This window comes from Eucyclogobius newberryi, unplaced genomic scaffold (genome assembly GCF_026437365.1).
Source record: "Eucyclogobius newberryi isolate DKJ021-1_F unplaced genomic scaffold, fEucNew1.0.hap1 SCAF_6, whole genome shotgun sequence".
NCBI classification, from domain to species: Eukaryota; Metazoa; Chordata; class Actinopteri; order Gobiiformes; family Gobiidae; genus Eucyclogobius; species Eucyclogobius newberryi.
This window is the reverse complement of record NW_027316278.1, coordinates 41,471,118-41,490,436: the sequence shown is the minus strand read 5'-3', so window position 1 is coordinate 41,490,436 and position 19,319 is coordinate 41,471,118. Positions and strand designations below refer to the sequence as shown.

General features: G+C 55.0%; 1 protein-coding gene across 1 annotated transcript in view; it reads left to right on the top strand.

Annotated features, from left to right (window-relative positions):
• LOC140347254 (SEC14-like protein 2) overlaps positions 1-19,319 on the top strand; it is an 80,592-nt gene that overhangs the window by 18,057 nt on the left and 43,216 nt on the right. Inside the window, exon 4 of the mRNA XM_072433637.1 lies at positions 16,598-16,660. Within this exon, the coding sequence (XP_072289738.1) occupies positions 16,598-16,660 (63 nt within the window). The remainder of the gene's footprint in view (positions 1-16,597; positions 16,661-19,319) is intronic.

The following is a 19,319-nucleotide window of genomic DNA, read 5'->3' as shown; positions in this document are numbered from 1 at the left end:
TGGAGCTGCTGAGCGATGTAGCCGGACCCTGGTGTCAACGTGATCCAGTGGAGAGACGCTGTGGCGCGGGAGGAGCCACGTGAAGGAGACATCCCGACGCTCGATGCGGAGGAGAGGCGGCGCGGTGCCGCGGCGTGCGCGGGAGCGGCTGATGATTTCCTGGTTCCAGCCGCGGGGCGCGCGGCTGGTGGATGGGAAGCGGATGGGAAGCGTTTCGAGCGAAAGTGAGGAGTCCTGTAATGGAAGAACGCGGTGAGCCGGCTCAGCTCTTTGACCGGGTCAGTTGGATGCGCTCTTCTGAGCCGAGGACCGCGGGAGGGCCTGGAGCCCCTGTGAAAGAAACGGGGAGCCTTGAGTGGAGGGTCATCTGATTTGAAATCTGACATAATATCAGTCGCAGTACGGTTTAAGCGGCCGAGCCATCTGCCTGAGGCTTAAATGTGACCGCCTGGTGCTGATTGGGAGCGGGGAGGAGTGACTTGAGAGCGTTGATTGAGGATGAGGAGCAGGTGCGGGGGCCATGATGCAGACGTCCCCTGTCCTTCCACCCTCCTTCTTGGCCGGGAAAAACTGCAAAAACCTCTTTGGGATAAAAACAGAAACCTGGAATAGTCCATGATGAAGGAGGTATCTGACTCTCACAGACGGACAGGCCACGCCCGCTTGAGTGCGATGATAGAGCTGGGGAGAGGGGTCTTCCCATGGAGGCCGACGCAGATTTAAGTTAGGTCTTCCAGGTACGCAGGCTTCATGTGTTTTGGGATTTTCCTGTTGTTCACAGGTTTTGGACTGAGATCACCAAAGTCTTACAATTTATGACATCAACATCAAATGGATTTGAGAACTATGTCTGGGGCCTCAGGATCACCCAAAAATGGATGACACTAAATGTACCAACAAATCAAGGATTGGACTGACATCACACTGGAAATTTGCAAAATGGAAAAATATTACATTTGGACTTAATTTGAAAGGGGAAAATGTGTGGGACTGTGGGCTCAATGGGACGATTAGTTAGATTTATATAAGCCTTCTTTTTCTTTTACTTTTTGTTGCATAGCTACTGTTTTTGTTTTTGTCTTTTATTTCTCTCTATGGTTATTTTAATTATATACAACTTGTACAAAGCGAACAAAATGGGGGACCAAGCACAACCCTGCCTTACCCCTCTCTTCAAAGTCAATGAGTCCGTCAGATGGCCGCTAATTCTAGTTCTTGATGTTGGACCATCGTAAAGAGCCTCAATATTTTTTTTATTATTCAATCATCTATTTTAAATTTGGTTAACACACATCATAAATGAGGCCAGCTACAGAATGAAAGCCACACTTATTATTCCATGTTTGTTTAGTTGTGTTTGTGTGCGTCTCATTGTGTGTAAAGATGGTCTTATGTCGTCTTGTGTTTTGTCGTTTGTCATGAATCTTGTCTGATCTTTGTGGATCATTTTGGGAGGATTTGTTTCATTCTTTTGGACATAATTGAGGTGTATAAACACTATAGTCCACATTCAGAATAGAGATTGGTCTATATGAGGCACAGTAAAGTCGATCCTTCACTTCTTTTGGTATTAAAGATGTGATGCTTCCTTCCAACTCAGAGGGATCTGAGCTTTTTTAAGTGCCCAGTTAAAAGTTGGAAAAAGCAGAAGAGTCTTTTAGAGCTTTATACCACTCTGAGGTGAACCTGTCATTCCCCGGAGATGTATTGTTTTTTAGTCTTTTAATTGCACTTTGAATTTCAGTAGTTGTTCTTTCAGCACCTAATTTTTTGTTCTTCGGTCATGGCAGGCATGTTTTTTGTAATAGGATTCAAAGAATTATTGGCTCGAGCCATACCATGGAATGGAATGCGACGAGTCTTTGTTCTTGCCTGGTTTCTTTTTCTTCATTTCACCCTGGAGAGACCATCAGCTCCCCACTTCGCCTGGACTCACCCATCCCCCCAGCACACGGTCCCCCTGCCAACCACTGACTGTCACAGCAGCACAGGTGAGGAGTGAGCTGAAGAGGATTAAAGTGAGGAAGGCAGCAGGACCTGACGGCATCAGCTCCTTAAGTCCTGCAGATGAACTGTGTGGAGTTATGGAGCATGTCTTCAACATGAGCCTGAAGCTGAGGGTGGTACCACAGGTCTGGAAGACCTCCTGTCTGGTACCTGTGCCTAAGACACCGCGCCCCAAAGACCTCAACAGCTTCAGGCCAGTGGCTCTCACGTCCCACCTGATGAAGACACTGGAGCTGGTCCTGGACCACCTCCGCTCCACCGTGAGCTCAGCCATGGACCCGCTGCAGTTTGTATATCGTCCTGGCATCGGAGTGGAGGACGCCGTCATCTCCTGCTGCACCGCTCTCTCTCTCACCTGGAGAAGCCTGGCAGCTCTGTGAGGATCCTGTTCTTTGATCTTTCCAGCGCCTTCAACACCATCAGCTCCTGAGGGACAAGCTGGAGACGGCTGGTGTGGAGTACGACCTGCAGAGTGGATCCTGGACTACCTCACAGACCGACCCCAGTTTGTGAGAGCCCGGGACTGTGTGTCTGACACTCGGACCTGCAGTGTGGGGGCGCCCCAGGGCACTGTCCTCGCGCCCTTTCTCTTCACCCTTTACACTGCAGACTTCAGACATGACACGGACAGCTGTGTCCTGCAGAAGTTCTCTGATGACTCTGCCATCATCGGACTCATCACGGACGACGATGATGTGGAGTACAGAGGACTGGCGCAGGACTTTGTGGACTGGTGTCAGCGGAACCACCTCCTCATCAACGCGGGGAAGACCAAGGAGATGGTGGTGGATTTCCGCAGACGCCACCCCACTGCCCCCTCGCCAGTGAACATCCAGGGACGGGACAGGCCACGCCCCCCTCACCAGTGAACATCCAGGGACGGGACAGTGAGAGAGTGACTCATACAAGTACCTGGGTGTTCATCTGAACCACAAACTGGACTGGACTCATAACACAGACTGTACAAGAAGAGCCAGAGTCGGCTCTACCTCCTGAGGAGACTCAGGTCTTTTGGAGTGACAGGGCTGCTCCTGACAGGGCCACTCCTGACAGGGCCACTCCTGACAGGGCCACTCCTGAAGACCTTCTCTGACTCTGTGGTGGCATCAGCCCTCCTGTACGGTGTGGCTTGCTGGAGCAGCAGCATCACAGAGAGGGAGAGGAAGAGGCTGGACAGAGTCATCAAGAAGTCCAGCTCCGTCCTGGGCTGTCCTCTGGACTCGGTGCAGGAGGTGGGGGACAGAAGGGTCCTGGCTAAACTCACATCTATGCTGGACCATGAGTGTCACCCCCTGCAGGACACTCTGTCCCCTGCAGGACACTCTGTCCCCTGCAGGACACTCTGTCCCCTGCAGGACGCTCTGGAGAGCAGCTTCAGTGAGAGACTGATCCACCCTCGCTGTGTGAAGGAAAGGTTTCGCAGGTCTTTCCTTCTGCTGCTGTCAGACTTTATAACAAACACTGTTAGTCCTGAACACTCACAATACTGACCTAACCTAATACTGATGTGCAATTCCGTCATATGTGCAATTACTGTGAAATTCATGTGCTGTCGTGACACATATTCATGTGCAATTACTGTCGTGATCACATGCAATGGTATTTATTTATTTATTTATAGGAGATCTTCTACTGAAAGTGTTTTTCAGACTTCCTATAAGTGATCTGTTCTTCTGTATCTACCTCTGTATCTACCTGCGTTGCACCAATGAAATTTCCCCATGTGGGACAATAAAGGAATATCTTATCTTATCTTATCTTATTCTTATTCTTAATCTTATTCTTATTCTTATTCATGGTCATTTTGCCACAACTCAGGCATTTTTGACCCCCTAACATTGATGAAAGTTACACATGGGGTCATAGGTCACACATGGGGTCATAGGTCACACATGGGACGTAGACGCGATCGGCTCGGCCCGAACTCCAATAAAATGGAGCTTGTAGAACGCCCGTCTCGACAGTGTCGACTAGGTCAAAAAAGAAAAAACATGAAACGCTTAATCTTTAGCCTAGGCACATGAGACTTGGGACAGTGATAGAGCGACCTTTGACCTTTGACGAGTAAAACGCACCTGGAGCGTCGCTCTATGATAAACAGGAAGTCAGCCATGTTGAATCAAAGTGGCACCGCCACGCTTGATTTTTTTTTTTCAAAATCGTACTTGTCCTAGGTTTTTTGTCGAGCTCAAAACAACACCTTTTGCATCTAAAAACTTTGAAATTTGTAAATATTAAAAAAAAATTATATTCTTTACGGTCTCCGCGTAACACGCCCTCAAAAAAGCCTTCATTTCCTGTTTTTTTTCCCAAGGACAAGTCACGCATAATGGAATTGATGTACGGAGCTCATATTTCACTCACTAATGCGTTCTTATGGTCTGATTGGAAATGATTAATACCTAGGGATGTACCGCTCCGCAGGACCGTATCCGGACTTGTAAAAACGTTTCGGTTCAGGTCCAAAAAAACCGAAACTCCGGTGATTCGGTTCTGGACTGATTAAAAATCTACCACTCACATTCTATATCCTTTACGTTCTAGAATCTAAACCATCCTAAACCTTCCATAGATCGCGAAATTCGCGCTGGAAAAGACGTAAACACTGACATCGCTGTCAATGGCGCCCGGAGCATCAGCGACGCACGCGTCTTCCCCGCGGCAGAAGTTGAAGCCGGCGAAATGAGTTTAAAGACGAGAGAGACCGAAGTTGTCACTTTATTTCTTGAACAGAGTTGGTTACTGTTGGCCGTAACCATGGCGATGGAACAGGAACATCAGAAACCACCTCGCCTCCTTAGCTCCGCCCCAGAGACCGCGCATGCGCACTAGAGACTAGGGTCGCTACAATATGAATAAAATAACTGTTGTGTTGTGATGTAGCATTTATTTAGGTGAGTTCATGTGCGATATACATATTTATACATCTAAGTAAATACTAAGTCAAAGTAATATTGTTTAATTGCTGGATTCATTAATTGGAGCTTATATTTAGTAATAGTATTTGTATTCTACATTTGTTAAATATGGTCTTGTGTTTAATGCTGTTAAAATGATGTATTGTGTGTAGTGTAAAATATCTTCATATTCTATTTTTGATATTGCTAAGTTGATTGATTTATAGTGGTTCGAGTCGACTGTTATGCTAGTTTTTGAAGGTTTTTACATGACTTTGATGCCAATGGATCTGCAAAATTAAAGAGTGTAAATGTATCTAAAGCATTAAACTTCAGGTGTGGAGAACAGCCCAGTCAAACCAGTAACACACTTACAAACATAGTATCAGCAGAAACTGCTGCTCCAATACCAATACTCAACATGCTCTTGTTCCTCTAGTAAAACACATGAATGTGTGTTAGCTCGTAGCTCGTAGCTCGTAGCTTGTGATTTGTAAGTTGTAGCTTCTGTTAAAAACAATGAATAAACCAGATAAATTGAGTTTATTTCACTGCAGTTAAACCTTGTGTTTGATAGTCGTCCTTGTTCAAGTGTCTTAACTTAATTGAGCCAAGTGTCTTGTGTTATGCTGTTATAACATTATGTAAATATGGCATGAGTTCAGCCGGACTCATTAGGTCCGGACCTCAACCTGAACGTGGGTTTGGGTCTGCATCCCTATTAATACCATACAACAAATTTACTCTATAGCGCCCCCTACCCATTGTGTGAAAAACTCAACATTGTCTGATTTGTTTGAAACTCATGGATTATATTCTCCTCGAGACGCCATGAAAAAAGTGCATTGCAGATATTGTATATTTTCACAATTGGCCAGCAGAGGCGCAATGAATGCCTTCACTTCCTCTTCCGCTTTTATTTTGATGGGACATTTCTTCTCTTGCCGTGGTATTAGCATTAGCATTAGTATTAGCATTAGAATTATTATTCTTTAGACTTTATTCTTTAGGCTTTATTCTTTAGACTTTATACTTTAGACTTTATTCTTTCTGCCACAACTGGGGTATTTTTGACCCCCTGAACATCAATGAAAAGTCACGGGTCACCGAGGCTCTCTCTCTTTCTCCCTGCTCAGGTCTGCGTTCAGCACAATCTTGCAATTTGTCAGGACAAACTACTATTTGAATTGCAAACCACACAATCATCAACGGTGAATTACTGAGCGTTGTTTGGTCTGACGCAAAACGCAGCAGAAAACATGGACAGGCGGGAAGGCGGTCGTGCGAGAAGGCGGTCGTGCGAGAAGGCGGTCGCGCGGGAAGGCGGTCGCATGGGAAGGCGGTCGCATGGGAAGGCGGTCGTATGGGAAGGCGGTCGTATGGGAAGGCGGTCGTATGGGAAGGCGGTCGTGCGAGAAGGCGGTCGTGCGAGAAGGCGGTCGCGCGGGAAGGCGGTCGCGCGAGAATGCGGTCGCGTGAGAAAGCGGTCGCGCAGGAAGGCGGTCCCGCGAGAAGGCGGTCGCGCGAGAAGGCGCTCGCGCGGGAAGGCGGTCGCATGGGAAGGCGGTCGCGCGGGAAGGTGGTCGCGCGGGAAGGCGGTCGCATGGGAAGGCGGTCGCATGGGAAGGCGGTCGCGCGGGAAGCCGGTCGCGCGGGAAGCCGGTCGTATGGGAAGGCGGTTGCGCGCGAAGGCGGTCGCATGGGAAGGCGGCCGCATGGGAAGGCGCTCGCGCGGGAAGGCGGTCGCGCGGGAAGGCGGTCGCATGGGAAGGCGGTCGCATGGGAAGGCGGTCGCGCGGGAAGCCGGTCGCGCGGGAAGCCGGTCGCGCGGGAAGCCGGTCGTATGAGAAGGTCGGTTGCGCGGGAAGGCGGTCGCATGGGAAGGCGGTCGTATGGGAAGGCGGTCGTATGGGAAGGCGGTTGCGCGGGAAGGCGGTCGCATGGGAAGGCGGCCGCATGGGAAGGCGGTCGCGCGGGAAGGCGGTCGCGCGGGAAGGCGGTCGCATGGGAAGGCGGTTGCATGGGAAGGCGGTCGCGCGGGAAGCCGGTCGCGCGGGAAGCCAGTCGCGCGGGAAGCCGGTCGTATGAGAAGGTCGGTTGCGCGGGAAGGCGGTCGCATGGGAAGGCGGTCGTATGGGAAGGCGGTCGTATGGGAAGGCGGTTGCGCGGGAAGGCGGTCGCATGGGAAGGCGGCCGCATGGGAAGGCGGTCGCGCGGGAAGGCGGTCGCGCGGGAAGGCGGTCGCATGGGAAGGCGGTCGCATGGGAAGGCGGTCGCGCGGGAAGCCGGTCGCGCGGGAAGCCGGTCGCGCGGGAAGCCGGTCGTATGAGAAGGTCGGTTGCGCGGGAAGGCGGTCGCATGGGAAGGCGGTCGTATGGGAAGGCTGTCGTATGGGAAGGCGGTTGCGCGGGAAGGCGGTCGCATGGGAAGGCGGTCGCATGGGAAGGCGGTCGTATGGGAAGGCGGTCGTATGGGAAGGCGGTCGTATGGGAAGGCGGTCGCATGATAGGGCGGTCGTATGGGAAGGCGGTCGTATGGGAAGGCGGTCGTATGGGAAGGCGGTCGCATGGGAAGGCGGTCGCATGGGAAGGCGGTCGTATGGGAAGGCGGTCGCGCGAGAAGGCGGTCGCGCGAGAAGGCGGTCGCGCAGGAAGGCGGTCGCGCGAGAAGGCGGTCGCGCGGGAAGGCGGTCGCATGGGAAGGCGGTCGCGCGGGAAGGCGGTCGCGCGGGAAGGCGGTCGCATGGGAAGGCGGTCGCATGGGAAGCCGGTCGCGCGGGAAGCCGGTCGCGCGGGAAGCCGGTCGTATGGGAAGGCGGTTGCGCGGGAAGGCGGTCGCATGGGAAGGCGGTCGTATGGGAAGGCGGTCGTATGGGAAGGCGGTTGCGCGGGAAGGCGGTCGCATGGGAAGGCGGTCGCATGGGAAGGCGGTCGTATGGGAAGGCGGTCGTATGGGAAGGCGGTCGTATGGGAAGGCGGTCGCATGATAGGGCGGTCGTATGGGAAGGCGGTCGTATGGGAAGGAGGTCGTATGGGAAGGCGGTCGCATGGGAAGGCGGTCGCATGGGAAGGCGGTCGTATGGGAAGGCGGTCGCGCGGGGAGGCGGTTGCATGGGAAGGCGGTCGTATGGGAAGGCGGTCGCATGGGAAGGCGGTCGCGCGGGAAGCCGGTCGCGCGGGAAGCCGGTCGTATGGGAAGGCGGTTGCGCGGGAAGGTGGTCGCATGGGAAGGCGGTCGTATGGGAAGGCGGTCGTATGGGAAGGCGGTTGCGCGGGAAGGCGGTAGCATGGGAAGGCGGTCGTATGGGAAGGCGGTTGTATGGGAAGGCGGTCGCATGATAAGGCGGTCGTATGGGAAGGCGGTCGTATGGGAAGGCGGTCGCATGGGAAGGCGGTCGTATGGGAAGGCGGTCGTATGGGAAGGCGGTCGTATGGGAAGGCGGTCGTATGGGAAGGCGGTCGTATGGGAAGGCGGTCGCGCGGGAAGGCGGTCGCGCGAGAAGGCGGTCGCGTGAGAAGGCGGTCGCGCAGGAAGGCGGTCGCGCGAGAAGGCGGTCGCGCGAGAAGGCGGTCGCGCGGGAAGGCGGTCGCATGGGAAGGCGGTCGCGCGGGAAGGCGGTCGCGCGGGAAGGCGGTCGCATGGGAAGGCGGTCGCATGGGAAGGCGGTCGCGCGTGAAGCCGGTCGCGCGGGAAGCCGGTCGTATGGGAAGGCGGTTGCGCGGGAAGGCGGTCGCATGGGAAGGCGGTCGTATGGGAAGGCGGTCGTATGGGAAGGCGGTTGCGCGGGAAGGCGGTCGCATGGGAAGGCGGTCGCATGGGAAGGCGGTCGCGCGGGAAGGCGGTCGCGCGGGAAGGCGGTCGCATGGGAAGGCGGTCGCGCGGGAAGCCGGTCGCGCGGGAAGCCGGTCGTATGGGAAGGCGGTTGCGCGGGAAGGCGGTCGCATGGGAAGGCGGTCGTATGGGAAGGCGGTCGTATGGGAAGGCGGTTGCGCGGGAAGGCGGTCGCATGGGAAGGCGGTCGCATGGGAAGGCGGTCGCATGGGAAGGCGGTCGCATGGGAAGGCGGTCGCGCGGGAAGCCGGTCGCGCGGGAAGCCGGTCGTATGGGAAGGCGGTTGCGCGGGAAGGCGGTCGCATGGGAAGGCGGTCGTATGGGAAGGCGGTCGTATGGGAAGGCGTTTGCGCGGGAAGGCGGTCGCATGGGAAGGCGGTCGCATGGGAAGGCGGTCGCATGGGAAGGCGGTCGTATGGGAAGGCGGTCGCGCGGGGAGGCGGTCGCATGGGAAGGCGGTCGTATGGGAAGGCGGTCGTATGGGAAGGCGGTCGTATGGGAAGGCGGTTGTATGGGAAGGCGGTCGCATGATAAGGCGGTCGTATGGGAAGGCGGTCGCATGGGAAGGCGGTCGCATGGGAAGGCGGTCGTATGGGAAGGCGGTCGTATGGGAAGGCGGTCGTATGGGAAGGCGGTCGCGCGGGGAGGCGGTCGCACGGGAAGGCGGTCGTATGGGAAGGCGTTCGTATGGGAAGGCGGTCGTATGGGAAGTCGGTCGTATGGGAAGGCGGTCGCATGGGAAGGCGGTCGCATGGGAAGGCGGTCGTATGGGAAGGCGGTCGTATGGGAAGGCGGTCGTATGGGAAGGCGGTCGCATCATAAGGCGGTCGTATGGGAAGGCGGTCGTATGGGAAGGCGGTCGTATGGGAAGGCGGTCGTATGGGAAGGCGGTCGCGCGGGGAGGCGGTCGCATGGGAAGGCGGTCGTATGGGAAGGCGGTCGTATGGGAAGGCGGTCGCACGGGGAGGCGGTTGCATGGGAAGGCGGTCGCATGGGAAGGCGGTCGTATGGGAAGGCGGTCGTATGGGAAGGCGGTCGCGCGGGGAGGCGGTCGCATGGGAAGGCGGTCACATGGGAAGGCGGTCGCATGGGAAGGCGGTCACATGGGAAGGCGGTTGTATGGGAAGGCGGTCGTATGGGAAGGCGGTCGTATGGGAAGGCGGTCGTATGGGAAGGCGGTCGTATGGGAAGGCGGTCGCATGCGAAGGCGGTCGCATGGGAAGGCGGTCGTATGGGAAGGCGGTCGCGCGGGGAGGCGGTCGCATGGGAAGGCGGTCGCATGGGAAGGCGGTCGTATGGGAAGGCGGTCGTATGGGAAGGCGGTCGTATGGGAAGGCGGTCGTATGGGAAGGCGGTCGCATGCGAAGGCGGTAGCATGGGAAGGCAGTCGTATGGGAAGGCGGTCGTATGGGAAGGCGGTCGCGCGGGGAGGCGGTCGCATGGGAAGGCGGTCGCATGGGAAGGCGGTCGTATGGGAAGGCGGTCGTATGGGAAGGCGGTCGTATGGGAAGGCGGTCGTATGGGAAGGCGGTCGCGCGGGGAGGCGGTCGCATGGGAAGGCGGTCGCATGGGAAGGCGGTCGTATGGGAAGGCGGTCGTATGGGAAGGCTGTCGTATGGGAAGGCGGTCGTATGGGAAGGCGGTCGCGCGGGGAGGCGGTCGCATGGGAAGGCGGTCGCATGGGAAGGCGGTCGTATGGGAAGGCGGTCGTATGGGGAGGCGGTCGCATGGGAAGGCGGTCACATGGGAAGGCGGTCGTATGGGAAGGCGGTCACATGGGAAGGCGGTCGTATGGGAAGGCGGTCGCATGGGAAGGCGGTCGCATGGGAAGGCGGTCGCATGGGAAGGCGGTCGTATGGGAAGGCGGTCGTATGGGAAGGCGGTCGTATGGGAAGGCGGTCGCATCATAAGGCGGTCGTATGGGAAGGCGGTCGTATGGGAAGGCGGTCGCATGGGAAGGCGGTCGTATGGGAAGGCGGTCGTATGGGAAGGCGGTCGTATGGGAAGGCGGTCGCGCGGGGAGGCGGTCGCGCGGGGAGGCGGTCGCATGGGAAGGCGGTCACATGGGAAGGCGGTCGTATGGGAAGGCGGTCGTATGGGAAGGCGGTCGTATGGGAAGGCGGTCGTATGGGAAGGCGGTCGTATGGGAAGGCGGTCGTATGGGAAGGCGGTCGCGCGGGGAGGCGGTCGCATGGGAAGGCGGTCGCATGGGAAGGCGGTCGTATGGGAAGGCGGTCGTATGGGAAGGCGGTCGTATGGGAAGGCGGTCGTATGGGAAGGCGGTCGTATGGGAAGGCGGTCGCGCGGGGAGGCGGTTGCATGGGAAGGCGGTCGCATGGGAAGGCGGTCGTATGGGAAGGCGGTCGTATGGGAAGGCGGTCGTATGGGAAGGCGGTCGCGCGGGGAGGCGGTCGCATGGGAAGGCGGTCACATGGGAAGGCGGTCGCATGGGAAGGCGGTCACATGGGAAGGCGGTCGTATGGGAAGGCGGTCGTATGGGAAGGCGGTCGTATGGGAAGGCGGTCGTATGGGAAGGCGGTCGTATGGGAAGGCGGTCGCATGCGAAGGCGGTCGCATGGGAAGGCGGTCGTATTGGAAGGCGGTCGCGCGGGGAGGCGGTCGCATGGGAAGGCGGTCGCATGGGAAGGCGGTCGTATGGGAAGGCGGTTGCGCGGGAAGGCGGTCGCATGGGAAGGCGGCCGCATGGGAAGGCGGTCGCGCGGGAAGGCGGTCGCGCGGGAAGGCGGTCGCATGGGAAGGCGGTTGCATGGGAAGGCGGTCGCGCGGGAAGCCGGTCGCAAGGGAAGCCGGTCGCGCGGGAAGCCGGTCGTATGAGAAGGTCGGTTGCGCGGGAAGGCGGTCGCATGGGAAGGCGGTCGTATGGGAAGGCGGTCGTATGGGAAGGCGGTTGCGCGGGAAGGCGGTCGCATGGGAAGGCGGCCGCATGGGAAGGCGGTCGCGCGGGAAGGCGGTCGCGCGGGAAGGCGGTCGCATGGGAAGGCGGTCGCATGGGAAGGCGGTCGCGCGGGAAGCCGGTCGCGCGGGAAGCCGGTCGCGCGGGAAGCCGGTCGTATGAGAAGGTCGGTTGCGCGGGAAGGCGGTCGCATGGGAAGGCGGTCGTATGGGAAGGCTGTCGTATGGGAAGGCGGTTGCGCGGGAAGGCGGTCGCATGGGAAGGCGGTCGCATGGGAAGGCGGTCGTATGGGAAGGCGGTCGTATGGGAAGGCGGTCGTATGGGAAGGCGGTCGCATGATAGGGCGGTCGTATGGGAAGGCGGTCGTATGGGAAGGCGGTCGTATGGGAAGGCGGTCGCATGGGAAGGCGGTCGCATGGGAAGGCGGTCGTATGGGAAGGCGGTCGCGCGGGGAGGCGGTCGCGCGGGGAGGCGGTCGCATGGGAAGGCGGTCGTATGGGAAGGCGGTCGCGCGAGAAGGCGGTCGCGCGAGAAGGCGGTCGCGCAGGAAGGCGGTCGCGCGAGAAGGCGGTCGCGCGGGAAGGCGGTCGCATGGGAAGGCGGTCGCGCGGGAAGGCGGTCGCGCGGGAAGGCGGTCGCATGGGAAGGCGGTCGCATGGGAAGGCGGTCGCGCGGGAAGCCGGTCGCGCGGGAAGCCGGTCGTATGGGAAGGCGGTTGCGCGGGAAGGCGGTCGCATGGGAAGGCGGTCGTATGGGAAGGCGGTCGTATGGGAAGGCGGTTGCGCGGGAAGGCGGTCGCATGGGAAGGCGGTCGCATGGGAAGGCGGTCGCGCGGGAAGGCGGTCGCGCGGGAAGGCGGTCGCATGGGAAGGCGGTCGCATGGGAAGGCGGTCGCGCGGGAAGCCGGTCGCGCGGGAAGCCGGTCGCGCGGGAAGCCGGTCGTATGGGAAGGCGGTTGCGCGGGAAGGCGGTCGCATGGGAAGGCGGTCGTATGGGAAGGCGGTCGTATGGGAAGGCGGTTGCGCGGGAAGGCGGTCGCATGGGAAGGCGGTCGCATGGGAAGGCAGTCGTATGGGAAGGCGGTCGTATGGGAAGGCGGTCGTATGGGAAGGCGGTCGCATGATAGGGCGGTCGTATGGGAAGGCGGTCGTATGGGAAGGAGGTCGTATGGGAAGGCGGTCGCATGGGAAGGCGGTCGCATGGGAAGGCGGTCGTATGGGAAGGCGGTCGCGCGGGGAGGCGGTTGCATGGGAAGGCGGTCGTATGGGAAGGCGGTCGCATGGGAAGGCGGTCGCGCGGGAAGCCGGTCGCGCGGGAAGCCGGTCGTATGGGATGGCGGTTGCGCGGGAAGGTGGTCGCATGGGAAGGCGGTCGTATGGGAAGGCGGTCGTATGGGAAGGCGGTTGCGCGGGAAGGCGGTAGCATGGGAAGGCGGTCGTATGGGAAGGCGGTTGTATGGGAAGGCGGTCGCATGATAAGGCGGTCGTATGGGAAGGCGGTCGTATGGGAAGGCGGTCGCATGGGAAGGCGGTCGTATGGGAAGGCGGTCGTATGGGAAGGCGGTCGTATGGGAAGGCGGTCGTATGGGAAGGCGGTCGTATGGGAAGGCGGTCGCGCGGGAAGGCGGTCGCGCGAGAAGGCGGTCGCGTGAGAAGGCGGTCGCGCAGGAAGGCGGTCGCGCGAGAAGGCGGTCGCGCGAGAAGGCGGTCGCGCGGGAAGGCGGTCGCATGGGAAGGCGGTCGCGCGGGAAGGCGGTCGCGCGGGAAGGCGGTCGCATGGGAAGGCGGTCGCATGGGAAGGCGGTCGCGCGGGAAGCCGGTCGCGCGGGAAGCCGGTCGTATGGGAAGGCGGTTGCGCGGGAAGGCGGTCGCATGGGAAGGCGGTCGTATGGGAAGGCGGTCGTATGGGAAGGCGGTTGCGCGGGAAGGCGGTCGCATGGGAAGGCGGTCGCGCGGGAAGGCGGTCGCGCGGGAAGGCGGTCGCATGGGAAGGCGGTCGCGCGGGAAGCCGGTCGCGCGGGAAGCCGGTCGTATGGGAAGGCGGTTGCGCGGGAAGGCGGTCGCATGGGAAGGCGGTCGTATGGGAAGGCGGTCGTATGGGAAGGCGGTTGCGCGGGAAGGCGGTCGCATGGGAAGGCGGTCGCATGGGAAGGCGGTCGCATGGGAAGGCGGTCGCATGGGAAGGCGGTCGCGCGGGAAGCCGGTCGCGCGGGAAGCCGGTCGTATGGGAAGGCGGTTGCGCGGGAAGGCGGTCGCATGGGAAGGCGGTCGTATGGGAAGGCGGTCGTATGGGAAGGCGTTTGCGCGGGAAGGCGGTCGCATGGGAAGGCGGTCGCATGGGAAGGCGGTCGTATGGGAAGGCGGTCGCGCGGGGAGGCGGTCGCATGGGAAGGCGGTCGTATGGGAAGGCGGTCGTATGGGAAGGCGGTCGTATGGGAAGGCGGTTGTATGGGAAGGCGGTCGCATGATAAGGCGGTCGTATGGGAAGGCGGTCGCATGGGAAGGCGGTCGCATGGGAAGGCGGTCGTATGGGAAGGCGGTCGTATGGGAAGGCGGTCGTATGGGAAGGCGGTCGCGCGGGGAGGCGGTCGCACGGGAAGGCGGTCGTATGGGAAGGCGTTCGTATGGGAAGGCGGTCGTATGGGAAGTCGGTCGTATGGGAAGGCGGTCGCATGGGAAGGCGGTCGCATGGGAAGGCGGTCGTATGGGAAGGCGGTCGTATGGGAAGGCGGTCGTATGGGAAGGCGGTCGCATCATAAGGCGGTCGTATGGGAAGGCGGTCGTATGGGAAGGCGGTCGTATGGGAAGGCGGTCGTATGGGAAGGCGGTCGCGCGGGGAGGCGGTCGCATGGGAAGGCGGTCGTATGGGAAGGCGGTCGTATGGGAAGGCGGTCGCACGGGGAGGCGGTTGCATGGGAAGGCGGTCGCATGGGAAGGCGGTCGTATGGGAAGGCGGTCGTATGGGAAGGCGGTCGCGCGGGGAGGCGGTCGCATGGGAAGGCGGTCACATGGGAAGGCGGTCGCATGGGAAGGCGGTCGTATGGGAAGGCTGTCGTATGGGAAGGCGGTCGTATGGGAAGGCGGTCGCGCGGGGAGGCGGTCGCATGGGAAGGCGGTCGCATGGGAAGGCGGTCGTATGGGAAGGCGGTCGTATGGGGAGGCGGTCGCATGGGAAGGCGGTCACATGGGAAGGCGGTCGTACGGGAAGGCGGTCACATGGGAAGGCGGTCGTATGGGAAGGCGGTCGTATGGGAAGGCGGTCGTATGGGAAGGCGGTCGTATGCGAAGGCGGTCGCATGGGAAGGCGGTCGTATGGGAAGGCGGTCGTATGGGAAGGCGGTCGCGCGGGCAGGCGGTCGCATGGGAAGGCGGTCGCATGGGAAGGCGGTCGTATGGGAAGGCGGTCGTATGGGAAGGCGGTCGCGCGGCAGGCGAGAGCCATCATCGCCGCTACCGCGGCTTCAATTGTATTTGGTCTTGTTTGGTTAAAAACCCTTCTCAAACTAAAACAATGTTTTCTAAGCTTCCAATAAAATCATTTTGTGAATTTTGAATCTCTTTCATAATATGTTTGGTGAAGAGCATTTTTAAGTCATCTCCTGTGAGGCCAGGTCACTCTCACCCATTTTATTGCAAAACATATTTTTAAAAAAGGAGATAGGAAATGAATATTTGGAATCTATCTTTGGACTAAATGTGACATAAATATGGAACAGACTGTGCCATAATGATATTTATGTATTATTAGTGTGTGCCTTATTTATTATTATTTTGATTTCTTACTCTTTTGTCTTCTTGTGGCTCCTGGTCTTGTTCTTTGTTTTGTTCCTTAACCAGTAAATATCTGCCATCTTTGTCTTTGTTTCCCCCACATGATGAATATTAAACATTTTTCTAACAACATTTTTGAATGTTGCTTAAATGTGTTTCTTGTAAATATATAATGTCCATCTTTTCTTGTCTCTTTTTTGTTAATATTTTGATAGTTTGTTGGGTTTAATATGCCGTTAATGTTAAGAGATGCTGCTTGTAATCTTTCCAATGCCATTGGATTGATTGTATCTATTTTACTCCTAATACATTTTGAATGTTTTAAACCCTCTGCTCGAACATTTAAACACAAGAACTCGACTGGTATAAGATTATCTGCATAACTGGTTGGTTTTCAACCAAAGAACGGTTTTAAAGTTTGAGTAGTTGTCACAGTTTCTGGCGTGCTCTGGCCCCTTTGTACATCACAATCTCCTCTAGTTTTTCAAAATCCAATTTACAACAAAATCCAAAGTACATTTTGTCTGGGACCATGTTGTAAGACCATAGGTTATGTCAGCGTAATCCCTCATTGTGTTGAGTAAGCCTCAACTCATGGGCTTTGAAACACCAAAGCAATGGAAGAAGAACTTCTAAAGAATACGACAAAGTCTGAAGAATAAAGTCTGGCGGTAATGCAACACTTGGATGCCAACCGCCTTAAAACAACAACAACAACAACAACAACAACTTGAAACAACCCTCTTTGTTTACTATCAGCCCTGTAATGGGCTCTCTACATCCTATGGTAAACTGATGAGCATCCGAATGCTCTGGGCGTAAACCTGTCCAGATTTTGCCTGACGAAGGCCTTGACGCTGAAACGTTGCCTCTTCACCATTAAACTTTTATTTTGACAGTTTGACAGTGTGCGGGATTTCTTTCCCTTCACAGTTCAGCGTCACGTACGACCTTCTCCCACGCACCTGCACAGAACCTGATGTGCAGCACCGTCTTGATTTCCATTGTTGAAAAATGTAACATAACATTTTTAACACAATATGTTTGACCCAGAATCTGAATTGCAACTATAGATGTGGCTGAAAAAAGGAACATGCACAAATCAATTCAAATATAAATGAAACAAGACAAGTAACTACCAAACCACCAGTGATGTGTGTTCTGTGTTTCTGTTGCAGCATCTGGAGTTCAGGAGACAAATGGGTGTAGATGTCATCCTGACAGAGTGGCGTCCCCCCGAGGTAAGAGCAAGGGGTCAACCAGGCAATATTTGTCAGTACAAATACAAGTACTGAACAGCAATGGGGGGTCTACAGTACATTTGACCACTAATGTACACCTTCATCTTAAGGCCTCAACCAAAACAAAGAAAGCAATCAGACTATGCTCTTGGTGGTTAGGCGACCCATTAGGAGCATGAATGATCATACTAAATATGACTCGGGGTCTGTGGTGGTGGTAAATTTATATTTATTGATTTAAAAGGGAAAGTGCATATGAATTCATTAATGCAAGGCAGGTTTATTTGTCCAGCACCATTTGTACTCAAGGCGTCACACAACAGATAAGTAATCCTGAACAAACAGTACATTGTAAATATGCCAGAATTAGTCTATTGGCTACTTTCTTTCTTTCTTTTTTAATTTTACAGACACACAAAACACAGCAGCGGGGGACACAGCCTAAGAGCCTAAAAGAAAGTAGCAATAATACAAGGTGTAATCCCTCATTTGTCCAGGAGTGTTCCTAAAAACAAAGCGAGTCCAGATGAATACAACTGAATCCTTTTCTACAATAATACAAGTAATAAGAAATAATAATAACAATTGCACCAAATGGTTGAACATAATTAAAGTTACGGCCTACCAAGTCCAACATAAACATCCCATCTCGCCCAAAGTCGGGATTCATCTCGATCAAACCTACATGATGTATTCATTTATAAAATGTATTCGTTATAGATTGAACAGTATTTTCTGAGCTTGAGACATCCAATATCAGCTGAACATGTTCCAGTCGCCGCCACTGAAAAGGGTTCCCTCAGAGTGGTTTGCAAACAGATCCTCAACTTCAGTATAGAAAGTGACGATTGGCTACTTTCCATCAGTCGTCTCTGACGGGTCAGGATAGAAAACACATCCACATTATTCCTGACGCCCGTAATCCTTCTGCTTGTGTCAGTGACAGGGCTGAGAGCTCCAAAGAAAAGAGGTTCTACACAGGCCCAAGGATCAATGCAGTGTTGACTTGTTGGTCACATGAACATCTACTTTAGAGCAGGTTTTACCGGCCAGACTCTTCCCTTGTTCTCCAGTTAAATCAATGGATTTCCCTCTGGACTGGAAGTGCCATTACACACAATACACACAGTACACACAGTACACACAATACACACAGTACACACAGTACACACAGTACACACAGTACACACAATACACACAGTACACACAGTACACACAGTACACACAGTACACACAATACACACAGTACACACAGTACACACAGTACACACAGTACACACAATACACACAATACACACAGTACACACAGTACACACAGTACACACAATACACACAGTACACACAGTACACACAGTACACACAGTACACACAGTACACACAATACACACAGTACACACAGTACACACAGTACACACAGTACACACAATACACACAATACACACAGTACACACAGTACACACAGTACACACAGTACACACAGTACACACAGTACACACAATACACACAGTACACACAGTACACACAGTACACACAGTACACACAATACACACAGTACACACAGTACACACAGTATACACAGTACACACAGTACACACAGTACAATACACACAGTACACACAGTACACACAGTACACACAGTACAATACACACACTGCACACAGTACACACAGTACACACAGTACACACAGTACACACAGTACAATACACACAGTACACACAATACACACAGTACAATACACACAGTACACACAGTACACACAGTACACACAGTACACACAGTACAATACACACAGTACAATACACACAGTACAATACACACAGTACACACAGTACAATACACACAGTACAATACACACAGTACACACAGTACACACAGTACACACAGTACAATACACACAGTACACACAGTACACACAGTACACACAGTACAATGCACACAGTACACACAGTACAATACACACAGTACAATACACACAGTACACACAGTACACACAGTACACACAGTACACACAGTACCCACAGTACAATACACACAGTACAATACACACAGTACACACAGTACAATACACACAGTACAATACACACAGTACACACAGTACACACAGTACAATACACACAGTACAATACACACAGTACACACAGTACACACAGTACAATACACACAGTACAATACACACAGTACAATACACACAGTACAAACAATACACACAGTACACACAGTACACACAATACACACAGTACACACAGTACACACAGTACACACAATACACACAATACACACAGTACACACAGTACACACAGTACACACAGTACACACAGTACACGCTCAATACAAATAACAATATCGATGACAATGACAGGCCTGGTTCCTCCTGAGACGTCTTAAATCTGTGAATCTCTTTGACTTAAAGGAACTGCACTGTCTCCAGCAGAAGTCACATGTTCCGGATCTGAATTTATAAAAGCATTCAGCTGTGACAATGTAAACTCATATACATTCTCAGTCTAATTTGATTTTTTTCTAAATTCTCAAGACTTATTAGGCAATGATTTTTTTCAATCTAATATTTCTAAGATAAAAGATAGGAAGTTTTCCCGACATAATGATGACCTGTAACAACAGGGTAAGAGCGTGAGTTGTGGGCAGAGACCAGAGAAA